General features: G+C 43.7%; 1 protein-coding gene across 1 annotated transcript; it reads right to left on the bottom strand.

Annotated features, from left to right (window-relative positions):
* On the bottom strand, positions 1-23,505 carry LOC123746923 (uncharacterized). Its single transcript, XM_045728831.2, has 2 exons — positions 23,053-23,505; positions 1-3,382 (listed from the first exon to the last, which is right to left on the bottom strand). Exons 1-2 carry the CDS (start codon positions 23,113-23,115, stop codon positions 2,045-2,047), a joined length of 1,401 nt encoding a protein of 466 aa, XP_045584787.2. The 5' UTR covers positions 23,116-23,505; the 3' UTR covers positions 1-2,044.
* Between the last annotated feature and the right edge of the window lie 259 nt (positions 23,506-23,764).

Raw genomic sequence — 23,764 nt, 5'->3', positions numbered from 1 at the left:
TTAATAGATAGAATAAATAATTGTTACCAGTCCAGCTGGTCTTTAACACAACACATTCGTCACATATGTACATAAAACATATCTTGTATAATTCATGTGAAACACAATGAAACGATAACCTAACACGTGACACAAGGGAGGTACGATATGTGTATCAATGAGAAATAACCATTTTAGATGGTAAAATACTCAAATATGAAAGATGAATAGCAAAATACGAGAAAATATCGGAAACCAACAATCACTTGAGAATGGGTGGTAGTGGTAATGGGGACAAATGAATGTGTGGAATATTGAATACCATTGGTAACGAGTATCAGTGAATGGGGGATAATAATGTTCTCCAAATAATGGTAACGAGGATAAAAAATGTGAATAGTGTACAGTGGTAACGATGATCAAAGAATCAAAGGTACTGGAAGCTGTTCGATAAATTATATAATCAAATTCGCTTAGACACATCAGTTTAAAAATGTAACATAAAGGTGTAAATATTAACACAATTATATGAGGGGTTTCATGAGAGAAAGTTACTGTAAAAGTCATGACAAATATCTTGAATGAGTAACATTATTACTGATCACAAGAAAGTCTCACAAGGGTACTTCCAGGTACAATAAAACATTGCTTGAGGTACCGTGTTTGTCAGCAAGGTATGTCTGGCTTGTCTTAAGACAGTATTAGTGGTAATGGGATGGGGAGAGTCGTCTAGTATACAATAAAGCTGAATCAGATATGTTGTAATGGATACATGGGCCTGCGAGCCGCACCAAGCAGCAAGCTTAAAGATCAATTACCTGGTTGATGGGGTTCTGGGAGTTCTTCTACTCCCCAAGCCCGGCCCGAGGCCAAGCTTGGGGAGCCAAGGGCAAGGCTTGGAAGGCTAAGCCAATTAATCACAAAGCAAGCCTGGCCCACTCCAGGAAACTGTGTCTGACAAGGATATGTTCAATAACGATAAGTGGTATACAAGCACGTCCGGCAAACCATAAAATAGAAGTGGTGCCAAGGTAGGTCTGTATAAAAGCGCATCTGGAGTGCAATAAAAAAAGGCTAATAAGGTCATTTAGATTATCTGGGTTTCCTTGCCAGCCAGCATCGCTACCTTGTTGAAAGCCGCCACAGGCGCAGGTTCGCCTAATCTTTTCATCGTCAAAGTTCCAGATGTCATCTGGAGGACGTCAGAGGTAGGTGTTGTATAAGAACGTGAATGCATAATTAGCGAGTGACTTAAGATTGAGGGATACAGGAATGGATGAAATGGATTGGGTGAAAATTGAATAATTAATACATATACAAAATGTAGCAAACATCAATGATTACAAAATAAATAAAATACGTTAGTTAGAAATGACGGAGGACATAGAATCATACATTCTGTAAACAACAGAGCAGAAAATGAGACAATTTTAGATCACTTCTATGTTGAGACATTTGCCGTTTAAATAAAAACTAACACATGTTACCATACTGTCTAAAATTTCATGTTTCAAAATACTGCACAATACTTTCATAATTATAATTACCATCTAATTGTTTTAACTCAGCATACCAATGGAATATATTAACAGATAGTGTATTAAAGGGTCTTAGCAATGATATTCAAAACTTAACTAACGAGCGCAAAGTATAATAATTTGCAAAGAAATAATGAAATAAGATTTTTTTTTAACGTGCGCATTTCACTAAAAAATCAACTTTAATCACTTCATTCAAAATTCACTCTTGTGTTGATACTTTAGCGGATTTTGTAAGCAACAGATGAGGCACAACTCAGTAACAGTCAACCAGTTTAATATGCAGGAGATAATAACGCGGTGGCTAACATTCTACATTTACAACACCGACATCCATCCAAGTTCAACTGTCTCTGGATTCACTATTGGAAATCCTCTTTAATTAATAATAGTTATTAAATAGAATTCATTTTATATACTATTCTTCCCAATCCTCGTTCATGACTGGGAACAAAAAAAGTGTCTCATCTCTCTCTGCCGTTTACGTTAAAAATAAATATCGCATTTCATTCATTCATTCACTTTTTTCAGAAGAAATCCTGCAGTTCAGGTAGAGTGGTGGATTGGACGGGGAGAGAGCGTACTGAAGCCACTTTCATGGGTTTCATGACATCGTCTCCCAAGTCGTCCATGAAAGGGGAAGCTACGAACACGGGCTGGAAGGCATCGGACGCAGTTTTTCCTTCTTGAGGACTGGGTTTGAACTCGAGACTCGGTTTGAAGTCCTTCTTCAGAGAGGGTTTTGGGTTGGCTGGGATGATGACTCTCTGGGGATGTGGTGCTGGTCTAGGGTGTTTCTGGGGGTGATGGATATTGCCAAAGGTCCCTGAAGAAAAGTCCGACAGACTTCCCAACATCGTTGGCTTTTTGGGTTTGACTGTCTTAGGGGGTGGAGGAAGAGGCCGGCGAGTGTTCGAGTGGAGTGGCAGAGGAGCTTTCAAGGTGTTCGAATGGGTTGAAACAGCGCGAGGCGGTGGTGCTCCAGGAAGATTAGGGCGAAGCGTATCCGCTCGGGGCGGGCCGGACACGGGAAGATGCTGTGGGGAAATGTTACTAGTGAAAAGTAGATGATTTCTAGGCGGGGCAGTGACTAGAACACTCTGTGGGAAATTGTTGTTGGAGGACAGGTGTTTTCCAGGCGGGGCAGACGCTGAAACATGTGGCAAGATGTTGTTGTTAATAGGAAGGTCATTTCCAGGCCTCACAAACTGGTATGGGAAATTTGTCGATTCCTTAATGGGGAAATTTGAATCAGATTTCGGGGGCGTGGGCGGCGGGGGCGGGAGGTGGAAAGCAACTTGCTGGTTTTGTGAAAACTGACCAGAGTTATCGGGAGGAGGCGGAACGACGTGGTTAGGAGGGGCAGTAACCCGCACAGTCTGACGAGGTGGCCTGAACACGGGAGAATTATTATGTTGTGGCGCCCTCAACACCTGTGAACCCTGGTGGGACGATGGGAAGCGTGTCCGAGGAGGAAGTCTCGGGCCCTGCTTCACTTGATTGTGGTGCCCAGGCGTGTTGGTGACCTTCCTGCGTTGGGAGTAGAGGATCTGCGGCGGCAAGGGTTCGGGTCGCAGGTTCGAGGTCTTGCGGCGCTGAGGCTGAGGTTCGTCATCACCACCGAAGAGTCCCGACAACTTTTGGAGGAAGAAGAGGTCGCTCTCCCAAAACCCTCGTTGCTCGCGGGATCCGAACTCTTCTGGTATGGGATGATCCTCCGCTGCTAGGGGCTGATCCTCCGCTGCTAGGGGCTGATCCTCCGCTATTAAGGACTCTTCTCCACCTGCTGGGAGATGTTTTTCCACTGTTAGGAGTTGCCTAACCGTTGCTTTTGATTCGGGGAAGAATATTTTGCCTCCATCGACCTGAAAAAATCGTTTATTAAATGTCGTTCCTGAACAAGACTTATTATTATTATTATATATATATATATATAAATAAATATATATATATATATATAATATATATATATATATATATATATATATATATATATATATATATATATATATATATATATATATATATATATATATAAAGGTTACAAGATGTACATTAAAGTTAATACAGTGAGTGTTTAAAGATTATGGATCTCTTGAAGCTCCTCCCTTTTCCGGACAGAAACTTAGGACGCAGCAGACGTTTTCCCTCTGGATCGCCACTCTGAGGCACTTAAACAAGAAATTGGCAGTCCTTGGAACTATGATGATATCAATGCGCCTGGAACCCAATTCCTTGAGAAATCCCAAGGCGTTCCAACCCCAGGGGCCATGCGTCTCAGACGCTATGGAAACAAAGGTGAATTGACCTTCCAGTCGCCCGTACTTGATTGATTTTGCTGTTTCCCTGTGGTTGGCCGCCCCGCCTGCTTGATCAGCACAGAAGTGTATGTAGGTGTCAGTGAGAGTGGATACACACGTGTAGTCCCACACCAGCTGTCTGCCCCTCTTCCGGGGGTATATTGTGATGCTATCTGAAAGAAGTGGAGGTCATCCGGGTTTTGGTTCACAGGATACAAGGGATTCTCTCCGCTGGGCACTGAGCTGAGACAAGGCTCTTGTCGATTATGTCATTGACCTCGTTATGTCTTGCATGCCAGTCCTTGGATCTTCTGCAGTGCAGCCCATGTAGTCCGTATTGATCTGCTTTCACCCTGTTGCAAATACCGCTGCTGTATATTGGAGGGGATCTAAACATTCCCTCTAATGCGATATGTGTGATTTCCTCCGAGGCTAAGGGTCCCCTTCTTCCAGCCAGAGGTGGTACTCCTTCCCTATATATATATATATATATATATATATATATATATATATATATATATATATATATATATATATATATATATATATATATATATATATATATATTTCACCTTCACTCTACTTAATTTACTCCATGTTATATACACATAATTTTTTAATTTACGCATGTTTTTTAATGATCCTTCATTAAAAAATCCCGAATTTATTTTCTTATTTATAAATGAGAGCAAACTTAAAAAAGACAAATTATGACGTCGATAAAAACGACATCAACAGCAACGATGACGTCGACAATGACGCTGACAATAGCGAACCATCGTGGCTTCTCCCCCCTCCCCCCCCCCTCCCACGTGCACTGTGGAGACATTCTTTGGGGGGGGGGGTGGTAGGTGGGGGGTGTAGGGGGGGTGGTAGGTGGGGGGGGGGGTAGGGGGGGTAGGGGGGGTAGGGGGGTATGGGGGGTAGGGGGGGTAGGGGGGGGGTTGGAGGGGAGAGGGAGGGGTCGTTCACACCAGCCATCACGCCCCCTCACCGGTGCTCCTCTGACACGTGACTTAGCCTGGTCTCAGTCGTCAGCGTACGTGTACTAATCTTTTTATACTTGCTAGGATAAGTTTGCACCTGGCTGTAGTCACCAATATATATACATCTAGTTAAGTCTACAAATCCAGGTTACGGGCTCACCATAGCCCGTGCTACTTGGAACTTTTTGTTCTGAGTAGCTGAATCTAAAACAACAATAATAATTGACAACAATACCTAAACACCTAACCTATGCCTAACAGTACACCAAATTCAATTATGTTAATATTTAATGATATTTAAGAAAGATAACAATTTAAAGTGCGCAGTTAAAATTACTGAATGCGTCTTTGGGTTGGGAAGCAGCTTGGACGAACATAACCTGATGATGAGTAGCTTCAGGCTGCCAGTCTGGTCTAATGCGATGACACACGACTACCATATGGCCTGCAATTTTTTTTCAACATTTAACAGCGCATGGAAATGGCATTTACGACCGCCTTGTTTAATTCATATACTGTGTGCGTGCGTGCATGCGTGTACTCACCTAGTTGTGCTTGCTGGGGTTCAGCTTTCGCTCTTTGGTGCCGCCTTTCAACTGTCAATCAACTGTTGTACACATGCCAGAGCCTATTAGGCTCTATCATATCTCCATTTGAAACGTGTGTGTGTGTGTGTGTGTGTGTGTGAGTGTGTGTGTGTACTCACCTAATTGTACTTGCGGGGGTTGAGCTCTGGCTCTTTGGTCCCGCCTCTCAACTGGTGTACAGATTCCTGAGCATACTGGGCTCTATCATATCTACACTTGAAGCTGTGTATGGAGTCAGCCTCCACCACATCACTTCCTAATGCATTCCATTTGTCTACTACTCTGAAGAGTAGTAGACAAATGTGTGTGTGTGTGTGTGTGTGTGTGTGTGTGTGTGTGTGTGTGTGTGTGTGTGTGTGTGTGTGTGTGTGTGTGTGTGTGTGTGTGTGTGTTTTCGTGTGTGCGAGCGTGCACCCTCGTTTGCATGTAGGCGTTATTTCCTGCATGCCACTGTTACTCGCTTGGAACGAGTGTGTGCAGGTTACGCTAGTGTGTGTGTGTGCGCTTTTATGACTTACTATGGTGTATGTTGTAGAATGCACTTAAATGTGGAATTTCTGGCCAGCTCGCTTGAGGATGTGTGCTTATTACCATAAAGCAGCAAGCACATGCTGAATGATGCGCACATGCACGCACACACACACAAACACACGCACGCGCGCGCTACATCTTCCACCAATCATATATGGACGTTTGTGTGTACGTATATTTGCAGGATCAAGCTGTTAGTTCTTGGTCCCCGCCTTCCTAAGAGTCAGAATACTGACTCCCGATCTATTATTATTTTTACCCTGTCGTATCTATTATATATTTGACACACCTCGCTAGGATGCAGCCCACGACGACTAACTCCCCGGTAGCTATTTGCTGTTAGGTAACTTAGAGGTATCAGGGGCTTGGTCCGTGGTATAAACATTCCGGACGCTGACCACTCGGCTGTAAGACCCTAGTGTATGTGTGAGTGTGGGAAGGGAAAAGGGGAGAAAGGAGTGGGAAAGTCCATATGAGACAGACCATCTGTCACCAGCTGACAGATGGTCATGACAGATATTGCTTTTTCCGCAATATTAAAGAAACGAGTATATTGAAAGTACATAAAAGCATGAGAAGAGAAACTGTTTTTGAGTCAAAATATGCACTAAAATGCACGGACACTTATGAACGCTGATGTTGTATCATGTACACGGCAAAATCTCTGTAAATTGTTACGCAAATGTTTACTCCCAGTTCCGCCCAGATGTCGTCACCCAGTTCACCTCAGAAATCGTTAACTACCCAGTTCCGCCCAGCCGTCACACTCTTCACCCCCGAAGTCATCACCAGTTCATGCAGGAATAAATCATTGCCTTGCGACAACAGCTGTGAAGAGGGAGTACACAGTACCCGATCTGGAGACGCAACAACCCTCTAATTCAGTAATTTTGTTAACCATTTGCTTTCAAGACAAGCGTTGACGTTGAATTTTCGCTTCAGACGGAAGCTTTAAAGTTATGTAGCGTTTCAAAAGAATCTCCAAAATAAATTAATGTTCAGATTCTGTCACATAAAAAATCTAGTTTATGGATAAGGTCGTCATTTTCGAACTGACAGACAGACCTTGGTGCTGTAGGATTTTTTCCCCCTGTAGCATGCATAAAAGTAATGGACATCGGCGGAAGAACTCCTCAATGGGTGTGCAAAGCGTATTACGGCATACGAAATTTTCACTCTACGGCCACACTAATAAAATCAAATACCGGGAATTTGCGAGGAATAACTTTATGATGCGGAAGTTGCGACGCTATTGTGTAAGTTTAGTGTTCTTCTTAAGGTCTGAGGGTCTGTGGGTCGTCTTCAGACTCGAACCTGAATATTTGAAGACTTGAACTTCGATAGGCAGGTTTTTAAAATTAAATCTTGCTCGCTTTAGCAACATATTTTCATAATGTTTGCTAAATAAAATGTGCGAATGAACGCATCTATCTGTGCCTGCTGGATCAAGCTCTAGCTCTTAGACCCCGATTTTCTAGCCGCCGGTTGTCTTAATGCAATGACTCCCGACTTATTTCAATATCATACCTATTTTTTAAGTTGTGAACTGAATTTGCCTCTACAACCTGATCTTTTATGTCATTTTAAGGGTGTGTGTGTGGGGGGGGGGGGGAGGGGGGGAGAGAGCGGGGGGGGGGAGGTAGAGAGAGGGATGGGGGAGGGGGAGGGAGAGGAGGAGTGCCACACCCAGCTGTAACAAAGTTAATGTCCTGTGATGGGGAGCAGCGGCCATAATGACCAACACCGAGACTGTGCAGGAAAGAGAACGTGACAGCTTCATCTGATACATAAATGAGACATGATCGCAGCTTTAGCAGGTCAGGACGAAAATATACGCTTATGTTAAGGAGTGTGAGTGTGTGTGTGTGTGTGTGTGTGTGTGTGTGTGTGTGTGTGTGTGTGTGTGTGTGTGTGTGTGTGTGTATGTGTATGTGTATGTGTATGTGTGTGTGTGTGTGTGTGTGTGTTAGTAGTTAGTTATAGTTGATTGACAATTGAGAGGCGGGCCGAAAGAGCAGAGCTCAACCCCCGCAAGAACAACTAGGTGAATACAGTTGCTGCCTATACTCTCCCACAAAGCAAGACACCTGCCTAGCGCACACAGAGACGAACTAGCACGTTTGTTGTTTTGATTTGATTTGATTTGATATCCATCCTTCTAACCTAACCTGAAACGTACCAACCCAAGCAACCCGCCTAACCTAACCGACCTAGCAGATACAAAGAAAACGTGGACATTTGCAAGACGCCACCTTTCACTGTAGGTTTAATTTGTAACGTTGGTAATTACAACGTACAAAACACGACCAATGAGATGAAAAGACAGGTGGATAAATTTAAGGAAACAGTAACAAATGTAAGGAATTATTTTTCCATTTTTTTTACAAAAACAATTACAACCATTTGGTTATTTATTTGCAGGAAACAAAGAAGTACAGTAGTAGTAGTAATGTTCTCGTTCTCGGCACACAATCGGGGACCCCGGGTTCGATCCTCGGGCGGGTCAGAAATAGTTAGGCACGTTTCCTTTCACCTGATGCCTCTGTTCACCTGATATATAATAGGTACCCGAGAGTAAGGCAACTGTTGTGTGTTGCACCATGAGCAAGATGAGTGGTCCGACTTTTGGAGAACTTCGAAACCAACCTAAGTAGAGGCATCTTATCCTCAACAACGGGATCTATTGATAGTAACAACAAAGTGCTATGACAAATCCAGGCTTAGGTTAGGTGGGTTGCTTAGGTTGATGCGTTTCTGGTCACGTTAGGACGTTGCATTTCGCACGTTGTGAAAAATGAAGAGAATGGGCTGCGTATATAACTCAAGAGACTAGTAGAGAGCCCAATCTATTCTGGCACCGCTGACCTTCGATCTGGTGGGCTCATGCTGCCTGTTAACGGCGAGCGACACACAGTGATGCGCAGAACTCTCCTCTTAACGAGAGGGTTGGGGCATTCTGCGAGTGTATTCAAGAGTCATAAAATAGGTAATCGAAAACGGAGACAATTGCATCGTAGACCTTTGTAATGTGTCATTAAAGTAACCTTAACCTAAACTAACCATGGGTAAGGAGTAGATAAAAGCACTAATTTTGTAGTCGTTCCCAGTCCGTTCCCTTGAGCGGAACTTTTCCCTGAGGACAGGCTGCATTAACACCTATAGGTGCTCGCCCCTATCCTGTGGGGATAGGGGCGAGGTGTGTGTGTGTGTGTGTGTGTGTGTGTGTGTGTGTGTGTGTGTGTGTGTGTGTGTGTGTGTGTGTGTGTGTGTGTGTGTGTGTGTGTGTGTGTATTCACCTAGTTGTGCTTGCGTGGATTGATCCCTGGCCCTTTGGTCGAACCTAAGTGTGTGTGAGAGTGTACTCACCTAATTGTACTCACCTAATTGTGCTTGCGGGGGTTGAGCTCTGGCTCTTTGGTCCCGCCTCTCAACCGTCAATCAACTGGTGTACAGATTCCTGAGCCTATTGGGCTCTATCATATCTACATTTGAAACTGTGTATGGAGTCAGCCTCCACCACAGTGTGTGTGTGTGTGTGTGTGTGTGTGTGTGTGTGTGTGTGTGTGTGTGTGTAAGGGGGAGGCGTGTGTGACTGGAGGTGTGTGACAGGGGGGGAGGGAGGTTATGGGTGAAGCCTGAGGGGGGGGGGGAGAGGATAAGGAAGCGGGAGATTCTGAGAAACGTTGGCACCCGGCCGCACGTCAGCTGGCCAGCTCATTGGGGATCGTCACCACGTTTCCTACAAGAGGCTCCGATTAGAGGTTTGAGGGGAAGGGGGGAGGACGAGGGAGAATAATAGGGCAGGGAAGGATTAAAGAGGAAGGAAGGAGAAAACGGGGAGATGGAGTAAGGAGAATGACAGACACGAGAGATGGAAACATTACAACTGCTTCACCCTAGCATGAAACTCCTTCCAATGTATGACGCAATACACAATCCCCACACGCAAAAAATCACGTTTAACTGCGTAAACCAGCACTTTATACAAATCACTTTCTCGCAAGAGAAAAGCTTCGGAAAATATGGGCACCATCGATCTTGCGTGTCAGTGGGACGACACGCAGACGCTTCGTTGAGAACTCTACAAATCTGAACATACCGGAATTTAAATATTCCACTACGTAACTGCGTACAAGTGCATATCACTCTACATAAAAATCTAAATAATTCGAACAGAGACTGGAGCGTATGACACCTAACTGCTGAAACGTTCTGGGTTCGAGTGAGTTTTATATCATCTCTCAAACTTTTGTCTCTGTGATTATATTTGTTAACCTTCGATGATTGGAGACAGTATCCTCGATGCCCTCGACAATCATACAGGTATCGGCGTCTATGTTCACTCAGTGCGTGGCAGTCTACCACCAAGTTCTGTTAGCACAAACATGAGAATAATCACAAAAACACAACACATCTACAGACCAAATTGTCTGGCAAGTGGCTACTGAAGTCGTTCTCCAGCAACTGCAAAGTAACGAAACTGGTTGTGGGGAACGGATGCCCAATAAAAAAGGAGCCTTTCTGGAGACGCAGAGAAAAATAAAGAGGGTTAAAATCTCACCAAATCTATCTTCTGAAAAACACAAAACGGATATTATGAGCTGCATGCGCAACATTGCCAACATATGAATTGTCCTCAGAAATCTGAACAAGGAGATATTCGGAAGTCTGTATACCACATGTCAGACTATTTCTGGAATATGCAGCACCAGAGTGAAGTCCATATCTCGATCAGGACTAAAGTAAGCTGAAGTATAGCGAGATGCCACTATACTAGTCCCAGAGATGACCGCCGTGAGATAAGAGGAAAGCCTAAAGGAATTAAATCTTGCGTTACTGAAAATGAGAAGGAACAGGGGAGACATGTTTACCACATACAAAATACTCAAAAGTACTGAAAGAGTAGACCAGGACAAATTACTTATCATGGATAGAACCCAAACATAGGAACACAAAGAAACTAGCCAGCTGAAAAGGACTTTGTTTATTTTCAGTATTGGTGTAGTAAACAAATGGAATAAACGAAGTGGAGACAGATTCGATACCCAGACTGAAGTGTAGATAACATCCAAAAGGCTCGAGAACGTGAACAATTATACATCCCCTTCACAACATTTCCAGGAGCCTGAATTATCCACCCCATATTTGAGCTGAATGTTGTTATATAAATTAACAATAGCATCGTAAAACCTAAGTGTTTTATGCCGGTAAATTCCTCCTTCACAGAATTGGGCTCGGAGCAACCAATACAAAATAAAGAAAATCTGATAAAAGGAGAGATAACGGGGAGGAGAAATAGGAACTGGAGGAGTAGGCGTTGAGAGATGGGAAAAAATGAACGAGAAACGTGGAAACGAAGCCAGAAGAGGAAACGGAGAGTGGAATGACGAAGAGAGGAGTAAAAGAAACGAGAAGAGAGGAAGGAAAAAAGAAACGAGTAGAGAAAAGAGTAAATTAAATATAGAAAACGGGTTAAAAAGAAGAAGCAGGGAAGAGATGTACAAAGTGGAAGAGAATACAGATAACAAAAGTATTCAGAGAGTAACTGGAGGCAGACGGCGAGGACCAACTCCCTAACACAGAGCACCGTGATAAGCGCCCCACATCGACCGTCCGCCCACGATTGCGACCCAGATGTTCGGCTCTCCCAAACCGTCATAACATTACCTCTGGAGTTACGCGGAGCTTGACGCTCAGTGTGACAGATTGAGCACTGTGTAGTTAGGTATCTGAGGGGCGCGCCAGCCCCAGTCTAATCACTAAGAACTCTAAATGACCCGACCAGGATTCGAACCCAAGCCGCTCAGGATTTACACATACACGGGGTGTAATATTATACCCCAACTTATCCTTTTGAAATGATAGTGTTCATTGTAACTGTGTGGTCGAAAGTATCAATATGTAAAAAATATATACATGGGCGCCTGTCCCTGACAAAAATTAATTAAAAATTTAATTTCGCTAAAATAATTTATTTCCTAGAGTCTCCCCTGTAAAATGTGTCTCCAGCTTCCGTTTTCTCTGGTCGCGCCATTTCTCCTCTTGACCGCTGCCACTCAGCACAGATTAGGTTAGACTTTATTACGTGAGAGAAGGGGGGAAAAGTCCACTAACGTAAATTGGTAGAGTGGACATTAGCACCTAACAACCAACTTTTACTAATGGAGAAATCTTGTTCACGGCATTTCCAGCAGTACAGCCAATTGCAAACTTCAAACAATTTTCTCATTCCTCGGGCGATCGCAGTGGACGTGAGATGATTGTAGCGGACGTGAGAGATGATTGTAGTGGAGTGAGTATTGTGTTTGCGATAGGCTCCGTAGTTGTGACTGACAATTCTCGCAACGACTGAGGTGCCCGGAGTGAGGACATGACATGGTGGTGATAGCTGTTGGAGTTGGTGGTGACGACTTACGATGAGGGAGAGAGGCGAGGTACTGAAGCACGCCGGTCCATTTATGACTCGAGAGGATCGACCCGCCGCTGCCCAGAGGAAATTGCTATCATTACCAGTCTTTATTTAAACTCGTGGCAAGAAGAAGGAACCCCATTAATATCTTGCACGCCTCGCTTCACTCCACTATAATTAGATAAGGGAACATATCTGCACTTTAAGGTATATAAATATATTTCGTTATAATACTAATCAAGAAACGTACATGTTCTGAAGTGTACTTGACCTGCTGGACTGCCAGAATATGAAACATGATCCGTTTATCATAAACAATTAACGGATACAACGACAATTGGACATTACACATAGCCTAAGCACTACATATAAATCACTTGTTCAACTATCAAAAGCCAGCTTACTCTTAGGTACGCCTTATCCTCGACAAAATCAAGATAAAACCCCCAGCCAATGAGAATGCAGAAGACACTTCAGTACCCACAACTGGAGAGCCTCCCTCAACTGACACTTCAGTACCCACAACTGGAGAGCCTCCCTCAACTGACACTTCAGTACCCACAACTGGAGAGCCTCCCTCAACTGAGCCTACATGGTAAGTATAATGTCAAACCTGCTACTCAGTAATTTTTTAAATTCCAAACAGTTACAGCCCCGCTGTATGATTTTTTAAAAATAATGTTTAAAATCAAAAGATTACAAAATTTAAAATAATTTCATGAAATACTGAATACTAAGCATATGAAACTAAAACCAGTTAAAAAAATTGGTATTAGTTCTAAGACGAAGAGATACAGTCGAGTTAGAGACAAGAGTGAATAATATAATCAACAGGGAAGACAAACATGGAACAATCTTTAAGATAACAAAATGTCTTGAGAATGTCCCTTAACATGAGCTGCTAAACCAGGCATGAGATATATTTCATGTTGCTCATATTCATGTTGGCAACATCCATTGCATAGGTTCGAACCCTCATCAAGGCCCTTGTGGATTTGTTCATTTGAAATATCACGTTATTGTGATGTCTGTGTGTATTAACACTAATGTTGACGTGGCGTCGATTTCTCACTCTACGGTTATCTTGAGATGATTTGAGGTTATCGTGAGATGATTTCGGGGCTCTTTTTAGTGTCCCCGCGGCCCGGTCTTCGACCAGGCCTCCACCCCCAGGAAGCAGCCCGTGACAGCTGACTAACACCCAGGTACCTATTTTACTGCTAGGTAACAGGGGCATAGGGTGAAAGAAACTCTGCCCATTATTTCTCGCCGGCGCCTGGGATCGAACCCAGGACCACAGGATCACAAGTCCAGCGTGCTGTCCGCTCGGCCGACCGGCTCCCGGCTCACGGTAAACAGTGCCAGAGCAGGCAACAGCTCCTGCGTCAGCCTCCCTGGTGGCTGCTGTCTCAGCCTCCCTGGTGTGTAAATTACCTCAGCACTTAACACCAAGTTGTGGAAGCGGTCACTGAGTGTTGTTAAAGATTCGCTACCTGGAACAAAAAATTCCAAGTAGCACAGGCTATGGCGAACCCGTATGAAAAGTTCTTTATGACAGTGTAACTATCAGTATCTCCTCCAGCTTCATTCGCTTTGGTGATAATGGCCGGCCATTTGTTCTAACTCTTATAGCCCCTGTGAAACAGGGGCGATCGGTTTCAGAAACATACACACACACACACACACCTTAAGGGGCTGGCTGGCTGAGTGGACAGCGCTCTAGACTCGTGGACCTAGGGACTAGGGTTCGAGCCCGGCAGTCGGCGGAAAAGCAAATGGGCAGAGTTTCCTTCACCCTGATAACAATTTACTGTGACCTAGCAGTTAATAGGTTCCTGGGAGTTAGACAGCTGCTACGGGCTGCTTCCTGTGTATATGTACTTACCTATTCACATATGTGTGTGTGTGTGTGTGTGTGTGTGTGTGTGTGTGTGTGTGTGTGTGTGTGTGTGTGTGTGTGTGTGTGTGTGTGTGTGTGTGTGTGCGTGTGCGTGCGAAAAAAAGTTAGTTAGTAGTTAGTAACAGTTGATTGACAGTTGAGAGGCGAGCCGAAAGAGCAGAGCTCAACCCCCGCAAGCACAACAAGGTGAATATATACACACACACACACACACACACACACACACACACACACACACACACACACACACACACACACACACACACACACAAAGGCTTCAGCAGATACTAGAAACAAAGCAGCAAATCCTCAACGTTTCCAAAGCAAAAACGTAAACTCTTTAGAAACTCAAATTAAACACCAACAGAGCAGAAGTATCGCAAACGCTGGATACCTGCTTTCATTTGCTGCAATCTTCAACTATTTCGGCAGAACCGTGGCTGAAATAACTGATTTTAACATTAAGAGTAATCAGAAAAGTCAAGAGTTGGAAATTAGTAGGCAGACTATCCATTATCCTTGATAATAGTGAGAGCTGCGATCCAAAGGATAGCCATCATTGTCGGTGGATAGAAGAGACCTTCAATGGTGCTCACCGTGGATAGAAGAGCCCAGTCCATAAGTTTTTTTTCCAACTTACAAGATTGCATAATCCAGTCCCATCCAGGTCATAAAATCGCGCCTTAGTTCATGCAACATGTAAATTCACCCAAGAATGTAGACTACCTGATTGCCAGTGCATGACGGGGGTCTGGGAGGTCTCTGGTGCATGCAAGCAGGTGAGAATGTGATTAAGAATAACGAGCAATGTCACACTAGTATGAAGGAGCGCTGAGCTGAGTCACGTGGCGCCCTCACACTCCTGGTAACACCGTTACAGTCTGAAGACTAAATGATGCGATGAGACACATCTATTAAGCTGTAGTGATCACAATCCTGCAACACATACGGGCTCACCATAGCCCGTGCTACATGGACACTTCGTTCTGAGTAGCTACATCTAAAACAACAACAACAACATCCTGCAACACACAGTGAGATCACAGGCACGTATCGATGACATATTGAGACAATATAATGGGATCGAACTCCCTTCTAGCCTATCAAAGCCAATGTTTATTAAGTCCTAGAAAGCGTCAAGATTGCTGTGTTATAAGTTTTACAAAAACACCGGAATTTTGACGCAATTTTGATACTTTATGAGTGGAAATACTGCCTTGTTTGCGTAAAAGCTTAGGCGTGAAAGTTCATTGAGCCGACAAACGGAACTTTCAATATTTGTTGAGCAAATCTTGATTTTATATATTAATTTCTGAGCATTTCAGAAAATAATGAAGTTGAATCAGAATTAGCTAAGTAATAAATGAATCAATTTACAAGAGCAAAAACATTGAGAGAGAGAGAGAGAGAGAGAGAGAGAGAGAGAGAGAGAGAGAGAGAGAGAGAGAGAGAGAGAGAGAGAGAGAGAGAGAGAGAGAGAGAGAGAGAGAGTAAAAATGTGTGTATCTGACCCACAGTTTATTCTTAAACAAGCATGTTAGAGACCGACTTTTCTCCATGCCACATAAATCCCATATCTCAGCAAGAGTCCCTAAGTGTGTTGAAGGAAGAAATATACGAGTGAAAGAAGACACCAAAGAAAGCTGCTACCCGCGTTAACCTGATCAGACTTACCGTTATTTTCTTACTAAACACGCGTCTAAGACAGTGATCACAGCCGCTTTGTATTTATCTATGTAAACAACATTGTACTGGCTTACGTTAAACACATACACACACATACACACACACACACACACACACACACACACACACACACACACACACACACACACACACACACACACACACACACACACATACACACACATGCATAACTTGGGGGTCCTCGCGGCTAAGTGGACAGCGCTCTGGTGTCGTGTATAACTACCATTGTTTTGTTCGATCAGCTGATAGGTTACACAAATGGCGGGCTACCCCCCTCCCTACCTTTCCCACGTCCAGGTGGCTGCAGATGGATCCCTCCCCCCCCCAACCCCTCCCCATGGCCAGCTGCCTGCAGGTGGCAACTTATTTCTTTTGGCTCTTCGATGTAAGCAGAATAGATGGGTTTTGTAGCTGGCTCGTTTGTGTCCATCTGTTTCTGTCAGTTTGTGTGTTTGTGTCTGTCTCTTTGATTATTTGGGCTTCTCTCTATAACATATATCTTTTCTTGTATGACCTGTATCCAAGGACATGTAACTCTACCTGTAACAACAATTAGTATTTTCAATATAAAAAATTTAGGTCTAAAAGCTTTAAAACAGGGGTACAGATGTTCAAAATCTTACAGCTTACAATTAGAGCGGCGGGGTTATTATATATTTCGTATTGACGAATTATGCAACGCAGTGCTTCCCAATCTCTTTGAACTCGCGGCTCTATTTTATAATACTCAAAAGATCTGCGAACTCCTCTCCCCCTCCCCCCCCCTCCGTCACACATTCGTAATTGAAAAACAAAAATGAAAAATCAGGACACTTAGAATATGTTGATTCTCGATGATTTAGATGTACTAGTACTCAGAGATTAAGTTCCGTAACCCACCGGTTGGGAACCAGTCATGTAGGATAACATTAGAATCTTGAGAGTACAGTTCGATACATACCACGAAGCTATAGCAATTTGCACAGCCTTAGCATTTTAAATTCACATACTCAATGGTTAGCCTGGATCACTCACTCTAAACTCTGTTTATGTAACAGGTATGATCCCAACAGGATTTAAAATGCTTGTCAACAACCTATCTCTCTGCGATAGTATATCCTTAATGATTGCAAGCATCAAGTTAGGGTGAAACTGCTTTCTCTTCTGGTTAGTTGCTTTACCCTGTCCAGCAGACCTACACTACCATTAAATGCATCACTCCTTTCTAAGCTGTAGTGCATAACAATCAAGTTGACTATCAATGTCTGAGTGGCTAGTGAAAATAGCATGAAAATAAAGCATGCAAATATTATATCCAGTGAGAACTACTATGCACCAGCTCTCCACCCACTGGGTAAAGAGGCAATACCCACTGAGAACTAGGTACCAGTACCATTAGGTACCAGTACCCTAGGTACCAGTACCACTAGGTACCAGAACCACTGGGTACCAGTACCCTAAGTACCAGTACCACTAGGTACCAGTACCCTAGGTACCAGTACCACTAGGTACCAGTACCACTAGGTACCAGTACCACTAGGTACCAGTACCACTAGGTACCAGGTGGTGCAGGTGATCCACTCTAACATCCTGTCACCGGTTCATTACGGAACTACAGTAACAGGAACAAGAACGTTTCGTTTTTTATGGATGAACAACACTTTCTCACGCTAGATTATGGGTCGATGTCATGGCCAGAGGCAGAATGTTGCGTGCGTGTTGAGAACGCTCCAGGGGCACGTTGTTGCGTGCGTGTTGAGAACGCTCCAGGGGCACGTTGTTGCGTGCGTGTGGTTGTTGAGAACGCTCCAGGGGCACGTTGTTGCGTGCGTGTTGAGAACGCTCCAGGGGCACGTTGTTGCGTGCGTGTTGAGAACGCTTCAGGGGCACGTTGTTGCGTGCGTGTTGAGAACGCTCCAGGGGCACGTTGTTGCGTGCGTGTGGTTGTTGAGAACGCTCCAGGGGCACGTTGTTGCGTGCGTGTTGAGAACGCTCCAGGGGCACGCTGTTGCGTGCGTGTGGTTGTTGAGAACGCCCCAGGGGCACGTTGTTGCGTGCGTGTGGTTGTTGAGAACGCCCCAGGGGCACGTTGTTGCGTGCGTGTGGTTGTTGAGAACGCCCCAGGGGCACGTTGTTGCGTGCGTGTGGTTGTTGAGAACGCTAATGGCTTAGCGTTCACATCTGGTAATTACCTACCTTACCTAGCAGCATATACTATTAGAGGCTGAATGAAATAAAAACAAAACAAATCAATGAAGCTGCAGAAGGCCTAATGGCCCATACGAGGCAGCTCCTAGTTATAACCGCCCAATTAGAAGTCTCTTTAGAAATCTGAAAAGGGAGCAGTACAGGAACGTATCCCACATATCAGATCAATTATGGAACATCTACTGAGTCAATTTATCGTCAATTTAATTGTCACTGATTGTCCATTTTTCGTCACTGAGTCAATTTTTCGTTACACATAAAAAGAATCCTGAGAAAGTCAGGCAGTATGCTACCAGACCAGACCTAGAGGTAATTTAATTAAATTTCCATGACAAAATATAAAGTTCCCATTACTAGAAAAGAAACAAAGGAGAAATGATCACCACGCACAAAATACTCAGAGCAATAGACAGCACTGTATGACATGGCTGGAACACGAACAAGGGATCAGAGACAGAAAAAACTATTTTCAATGTCACAGTAACCAATAGTTGAAATGGAAAGATGTTGTTGCGGCACATTCTATCCCGCAGCTGCCAATGTTGATTTGACAGCCCTAAAAGGCAAGGAAACCTGTACCTGATGATAGAATGTTGATTACACACACTCAAACGCGTGCGGACAAGCACACACACTTATTCATTAACGCACACACGCAACCGGAGTGAAAGTGAACCATTTACTGCACTGAAGACAAGGTGTAGGAACCACTAGAAACCAAGAATTATACAGCTCACCAATGAAAAAAACAATTATACAGCATACCAATAATAACCATGAATTGTACAAGAGAACCAATAAAGACAAAACAGAACAAGATTGTTGCTCTCAACATTTTGAAAGAAAGAATATACATGATGTCCGTGAGGAAAACCTTTCTACATTAAGCACTTCTCAAAACCAAGAATTGTACAACGTAATACAGTAGTGAGAATGTGGCCTAGAGAACATCATGATGATGCCTTTGGGCATGCGCAGGAACAATACAGTTAACCTGCGCAGGAGCGTCAGTGGAGCGGACGTCTCCGCACACCTCCTGGTGGGGGAAGCAGTGTAGGTCAGTCAGCCTTGGTGCTGTGGCTTAAGTAGGCCATCTCCGTGAAGTTCACTCTTGCTCTCTCTCTCTCTTTCTCTCGTTCTCTCGTTCTCTCTCACTCTCTGTCTCTCTCTCTCTTGCTCCCTTTCGCAACAAAGAGCCGTATTTTGTAAAATATTTAACTGAACCAAAAATGAATCTTATGTTTTGTTAAATTATATAATTATAATATACTTAGGTATTACATCAATAACTGCAAGAAAACAACAATGGCAACCATACCTAAGTTAAATATGGCTATGGCAAAACTTCATGACAGGTAAAGGCCATGCTTTAAACATTATAAAATCGTATTATCAATATATTTGTTGTTATATTAAAATTTGGTAATTATTTGCACAGATATAATAACAAAACCTCTAGCACTTAAGTAAAACTAACATTACCTACCAACATCCGCTGGTAGGTAGGCCAACCAGGACCTAGGCCTATATGTGTGTGTGTGTGTGTGTGTGTGTGTGTGTGTGTGTGTGTGTGTGTGTGTGTGTGTGTGTGTGTGTGTGTGTGTGTGTGTGTGTGTGAGTGTGTGTGTGTGTGTGTGTGTGTTTCTACTCCAAGACTTGCATAAATTCTTGGGCATAGTCGTGACAGACACATGATATTTCAGCTACGTCTCGTGGCAGGTGTAAGTATGCTGGACATATGTGCGACAGTCACGAGGATGACAGTCAAGAGGATGACAGGCACACAAGTATGAGTGACTAGGTGCAAATATGAGACATCAGAAATTTATTACAAATCGCGGGTAATTTTCTGGGTAAACGAAACTATAATTAATTTGAAGTAAAATTCAGTAGCTTGATCATTTTTGTTACTAATTTGAGTGTTCTGGTTAAAGGATTTAATTTTGTACGAGTCTATAGACGTTAAATGAAGCAAAAGTCGTGTGTGAACTGACACGCACATTCGTCCACAAGGTCCCGGACTACAGACAGGAACTCTCTCACACACAGCGGCAGAAGAGAAAGTTTGTTCACTACAGAGTATCACCAGCATAAACAGTGATTTTCTCTCGCGGCAACAGTCAACCTTCTCCATCAAAACACACCCACACAACCCCGGGCCGAGTGGACAGGGATCGGGGGTTGTAGTCCTAAGGGCCCGGGTTCGATTCCAGAACGAGAAAAAAAAATGAGCAGAGTGAAAGAAAGTGCCCATTTGTTTACTTAGCCCCTGTTTACCTAGCAGTAAATAGGTACCTGAAAGATAGACATGGACTGTGGGTTGCATCATGGGTGTGTGTGTGTGTGTGTGTGTGTGTGTGTGTGTGTGTGTGTGTGTGTGTGTGTGTGTGTGTGTGTGTGTGTGTGTGTGTGTGTGTGTGATAGAGAAACATATGTATAGTAGATGTGGTAAGATGAAAAATAGGTCGGGAGTCAGTACATTACACACCAGATGGTTAGAAAGGCGGGGTCCAAGAGCTAACAGCTCGATCATGCAGGCACAAATAATGAACACACACAGGCTTGACGCAGTAGATGACATGCGCATCACTCGGATAGTCGGTTAAATGACGCTAGGTCTGGCAAGTAACTGGTTGGATGACCACGAGAACAGCATCGTGTAATTATCCAACTATTTACAATGATTCCGCATTAATACCAGCACCAGAAGTTGAAAGACAAAAGACAAGAGACAAAAGTTTTCTTAAAACAAAACCGACAATTAGCAAACTCGACGGTCAACGTACCATGCCATCTTACATGAAAAATTTTGTTACCTGTTTGTTGGTACTATAATAATATCACAATAACTTCAGAAAAATAATCCTCTACAATTTTCCATGAGGAAAATTCGGCCCTCGCTGCTACCACCATTTTGTTTTGTTCCAGATACATGATGATGTTGGATTTCGGTCAGGTCGTAAAAGTAGGTACATATATTTACTGTCAAATTACCCTCCTGCTGGCGCCATAACTTCGCTACACACTGACTTTTACCACGCTGGTGTTGGGTTAGATGACCCACCTGTGTACACACCAGGGGAGTTACTCCCGTTAGCACCCCACACCAGGGGAGCAATAGTCCTTCAGCACGCACACCAGGGGAGCAATACTACTTCAGCACCCACACCAGGGGAGCAATACTCCTTCAGCACCCACACCAGGGGAGCAATACTACTTCAGCACCCACACCAGGGGAGCAATACTCCTTCAGCACGCACACCAGGGGAGCAATACTCCTTCAGCACCCACACCAGGGGAGCTAATACCACCAGTACTCACAGCAAGGGAGACACTACTGCCAGTACGCACACCAGAGAAGCACTGGCGGAAGTACATCAAACTCACGGCAACGGACGGAAAAAGAGCGACAATTACTCTGACAAAGCTGCAGCTTATAGAGCTTCTAGAGAGTATCTCTGGATACTATAGAGTATCTCTGCGTGGGTACCTAGAAAATATCTCAATGTTCCTAACAAAACCTAAAAACTCGAAAGATAAATAAAAGGAAACAATTATAAAAAATCTCACAACTGCTATTATTATTGATAGTACTCAACCTGCTACCATTGAAATAATCTACTTGCTACTGCTCCTAGAATTAGAATATGTTTGTATTCCGTTTAAGAAACGACGGAGGAGGTATTATAAATTAAAGCTTTTGTTTAGTAATGTCCATTACTTTACCACAGAGCGGAAATGAAATCCTTTACTTCACCACAGAGCGACAGTGATGTCCGTTACTTCACCACAGAGCGACAGTGATGTCCATTACTTCACCACAGAGCGACAGTGATGTCCATTACTTCACCACAGAGCGACAGTGATGTCCGTTACTTCACCACAGAGCGACAGTGATGTCCGTTACTTCACCACAGAGCGACAGTGATGTCCGTTACTTCACCACAGAGCGACAGTGATGTCCGTTACTTCACCACAGAGCGACAGTGATGTCCGTTACTTCACCACAGAGCGACAGTGATGTCCATTACTTCACCACAGAGCGGCAGTGATGTCCATTACTTCACAGAGCGGCAGTGATGTCCATTACTTCACCACAGAGCTGCAGTGATGTCCATTACTTTATCACAGAGCGACAGTGATGTCCATTACTTCACCACAGAGCGACAGTGATGTCCCATTACTTTATCACAGAGCGACAGTGGTATCCATTACTTCACTACAGAGCGACAGTGATGTCCATTACTTTATCACTGAGCGACAGTGATGTCCATTACTTCACTACAGAGCGACAGTGATGTCCATTACTTCACTACAGAGCGACAGTGATGTCCATTACTTCACAGAGCAACAGTGATGTCCATTACATCATCATTGAGCGACAGTGATGTCCATTATTTAACACAGCGACAGTGATGTACATTACTTCACCACAGAGCGCTAATGATGTCCATTACTTCCCCACAGCTTGACAGAGACGTCATAACTTCACCACTGCCTAACAGTGACATCATTACTTCACCATTACTTGCCAGTGACGTCACTACTTTACCACAGTTTGAGAGCGATGTAAATTACTTCTTCACAGCTTGACAGTGATGTCATTACTGACCCATAGCTTAACAGTGACATCAATGCTCCACCACAGCTTTACAGTGATGTCACTATTCCACGCCAGTTTGACAGTAATGTTACTTTCACATGTTTAGCGATATATTATACCTTACCTTCCATATAATTTACCTATAATCATTTTCACAAAAGCAAATATATAAACTACATCTTCTGTAAGACTCACTTTGAGAGGCTATTTGACAAATTTCACATATTTCCAGCCAATTTTCGATTCATATGACTGCAAAAATAAATGTCAATTATTTGTTTCAGACTATGGGTAAGTTGTGAAGAGGAGCGGGAGATGGACGCACCTGGTGAAGAGGCTGAGAGAGAAGTGCTGTAGTCAGCAACAACACACAGGAGCGAGCCGTCATCCTCTCCCTGAGAGCTACACCTTCCTACTGACGCGTTGAGGTTACTCGCAGCCCGTCACCCCTCCCCTCCTCCTACCACACCACCCACCACCACATCCACTACCACTACTACTACTACCTACCACCACCCACACCACTACTACAATCTAAACTACCAATTTCTTCAGCTTTACCTCTTTATAACAACCATTACTTTAACTGGACACTGGTGTTATATTAGTCTCACTAAACTTCGTATCTTTTATATCCGATGTTCTCTCTGTTGTTAATATATTCTATGCAGGTCTTATCTTTCAACGTTAAATCCACGTGTCTTTGTGTGTAATGGATGTCGATTGAAAAGGTATTCTCACTATCAATTTGCCGTTGGCTGCCTGTTCATTTTGTCCAGACTCTGTGATTCACACCTATGGTTATTTTGTGTGCGTTCGCGTGCTTGCGAGGGATGAGGGAATGAGGAGAGAATGTGAGTTAGGGTGTGTGTGTGTGTGTGTGTGTGTGTGTGTGTGTGTGTGTGTGTGTGTGTGTGTGTGTGTGTGTGTGTGTGTGTGTGTGTGTGTGTGTGTGTGTGTGTAGGAAAAAGGAAAACCAAACAGGAACCAAAGCTGAATGTACCGAAAGCGTCTAGTTTACCCCTTATATACTTGAA

Source organism: Procambarus clarkii, chromosome 93 (assembly GCF_040958095.1).
Source record: "Procambarus clarkii isolate CNS0578487 chromosome 93, FALCON_Pclarkii_2.0, whole genome shotgun sequence".
NCBI classification, from domain to species: Eukaryota; Metazoa; Arthropoda; class Malacostraca; order Decapoda; family Cambaridae; genus Procambarus; species Procambarus clarkii.
This window is presented reverse-complemented; position numbering and strand designations above follow the sequence as displayed.

Bases quoted from the DNA above. Each gene is read 5' to 3' on its own strand.
- LOC123746923 (XM_045728831.2), bottom strand. From the start codon at position 23,115: ATGACGGCTCGCTCCTGTGTGTTGTTGCTGACTACAGCACTTCTCTCT. The intron at 3,383-23,052 runs GTGCGTCCATCT...CGATTTTTTCAG, and splicing joins TCTCTCAGCCTCTTCACCAG to GTCGATGGAGGCAAAATATT.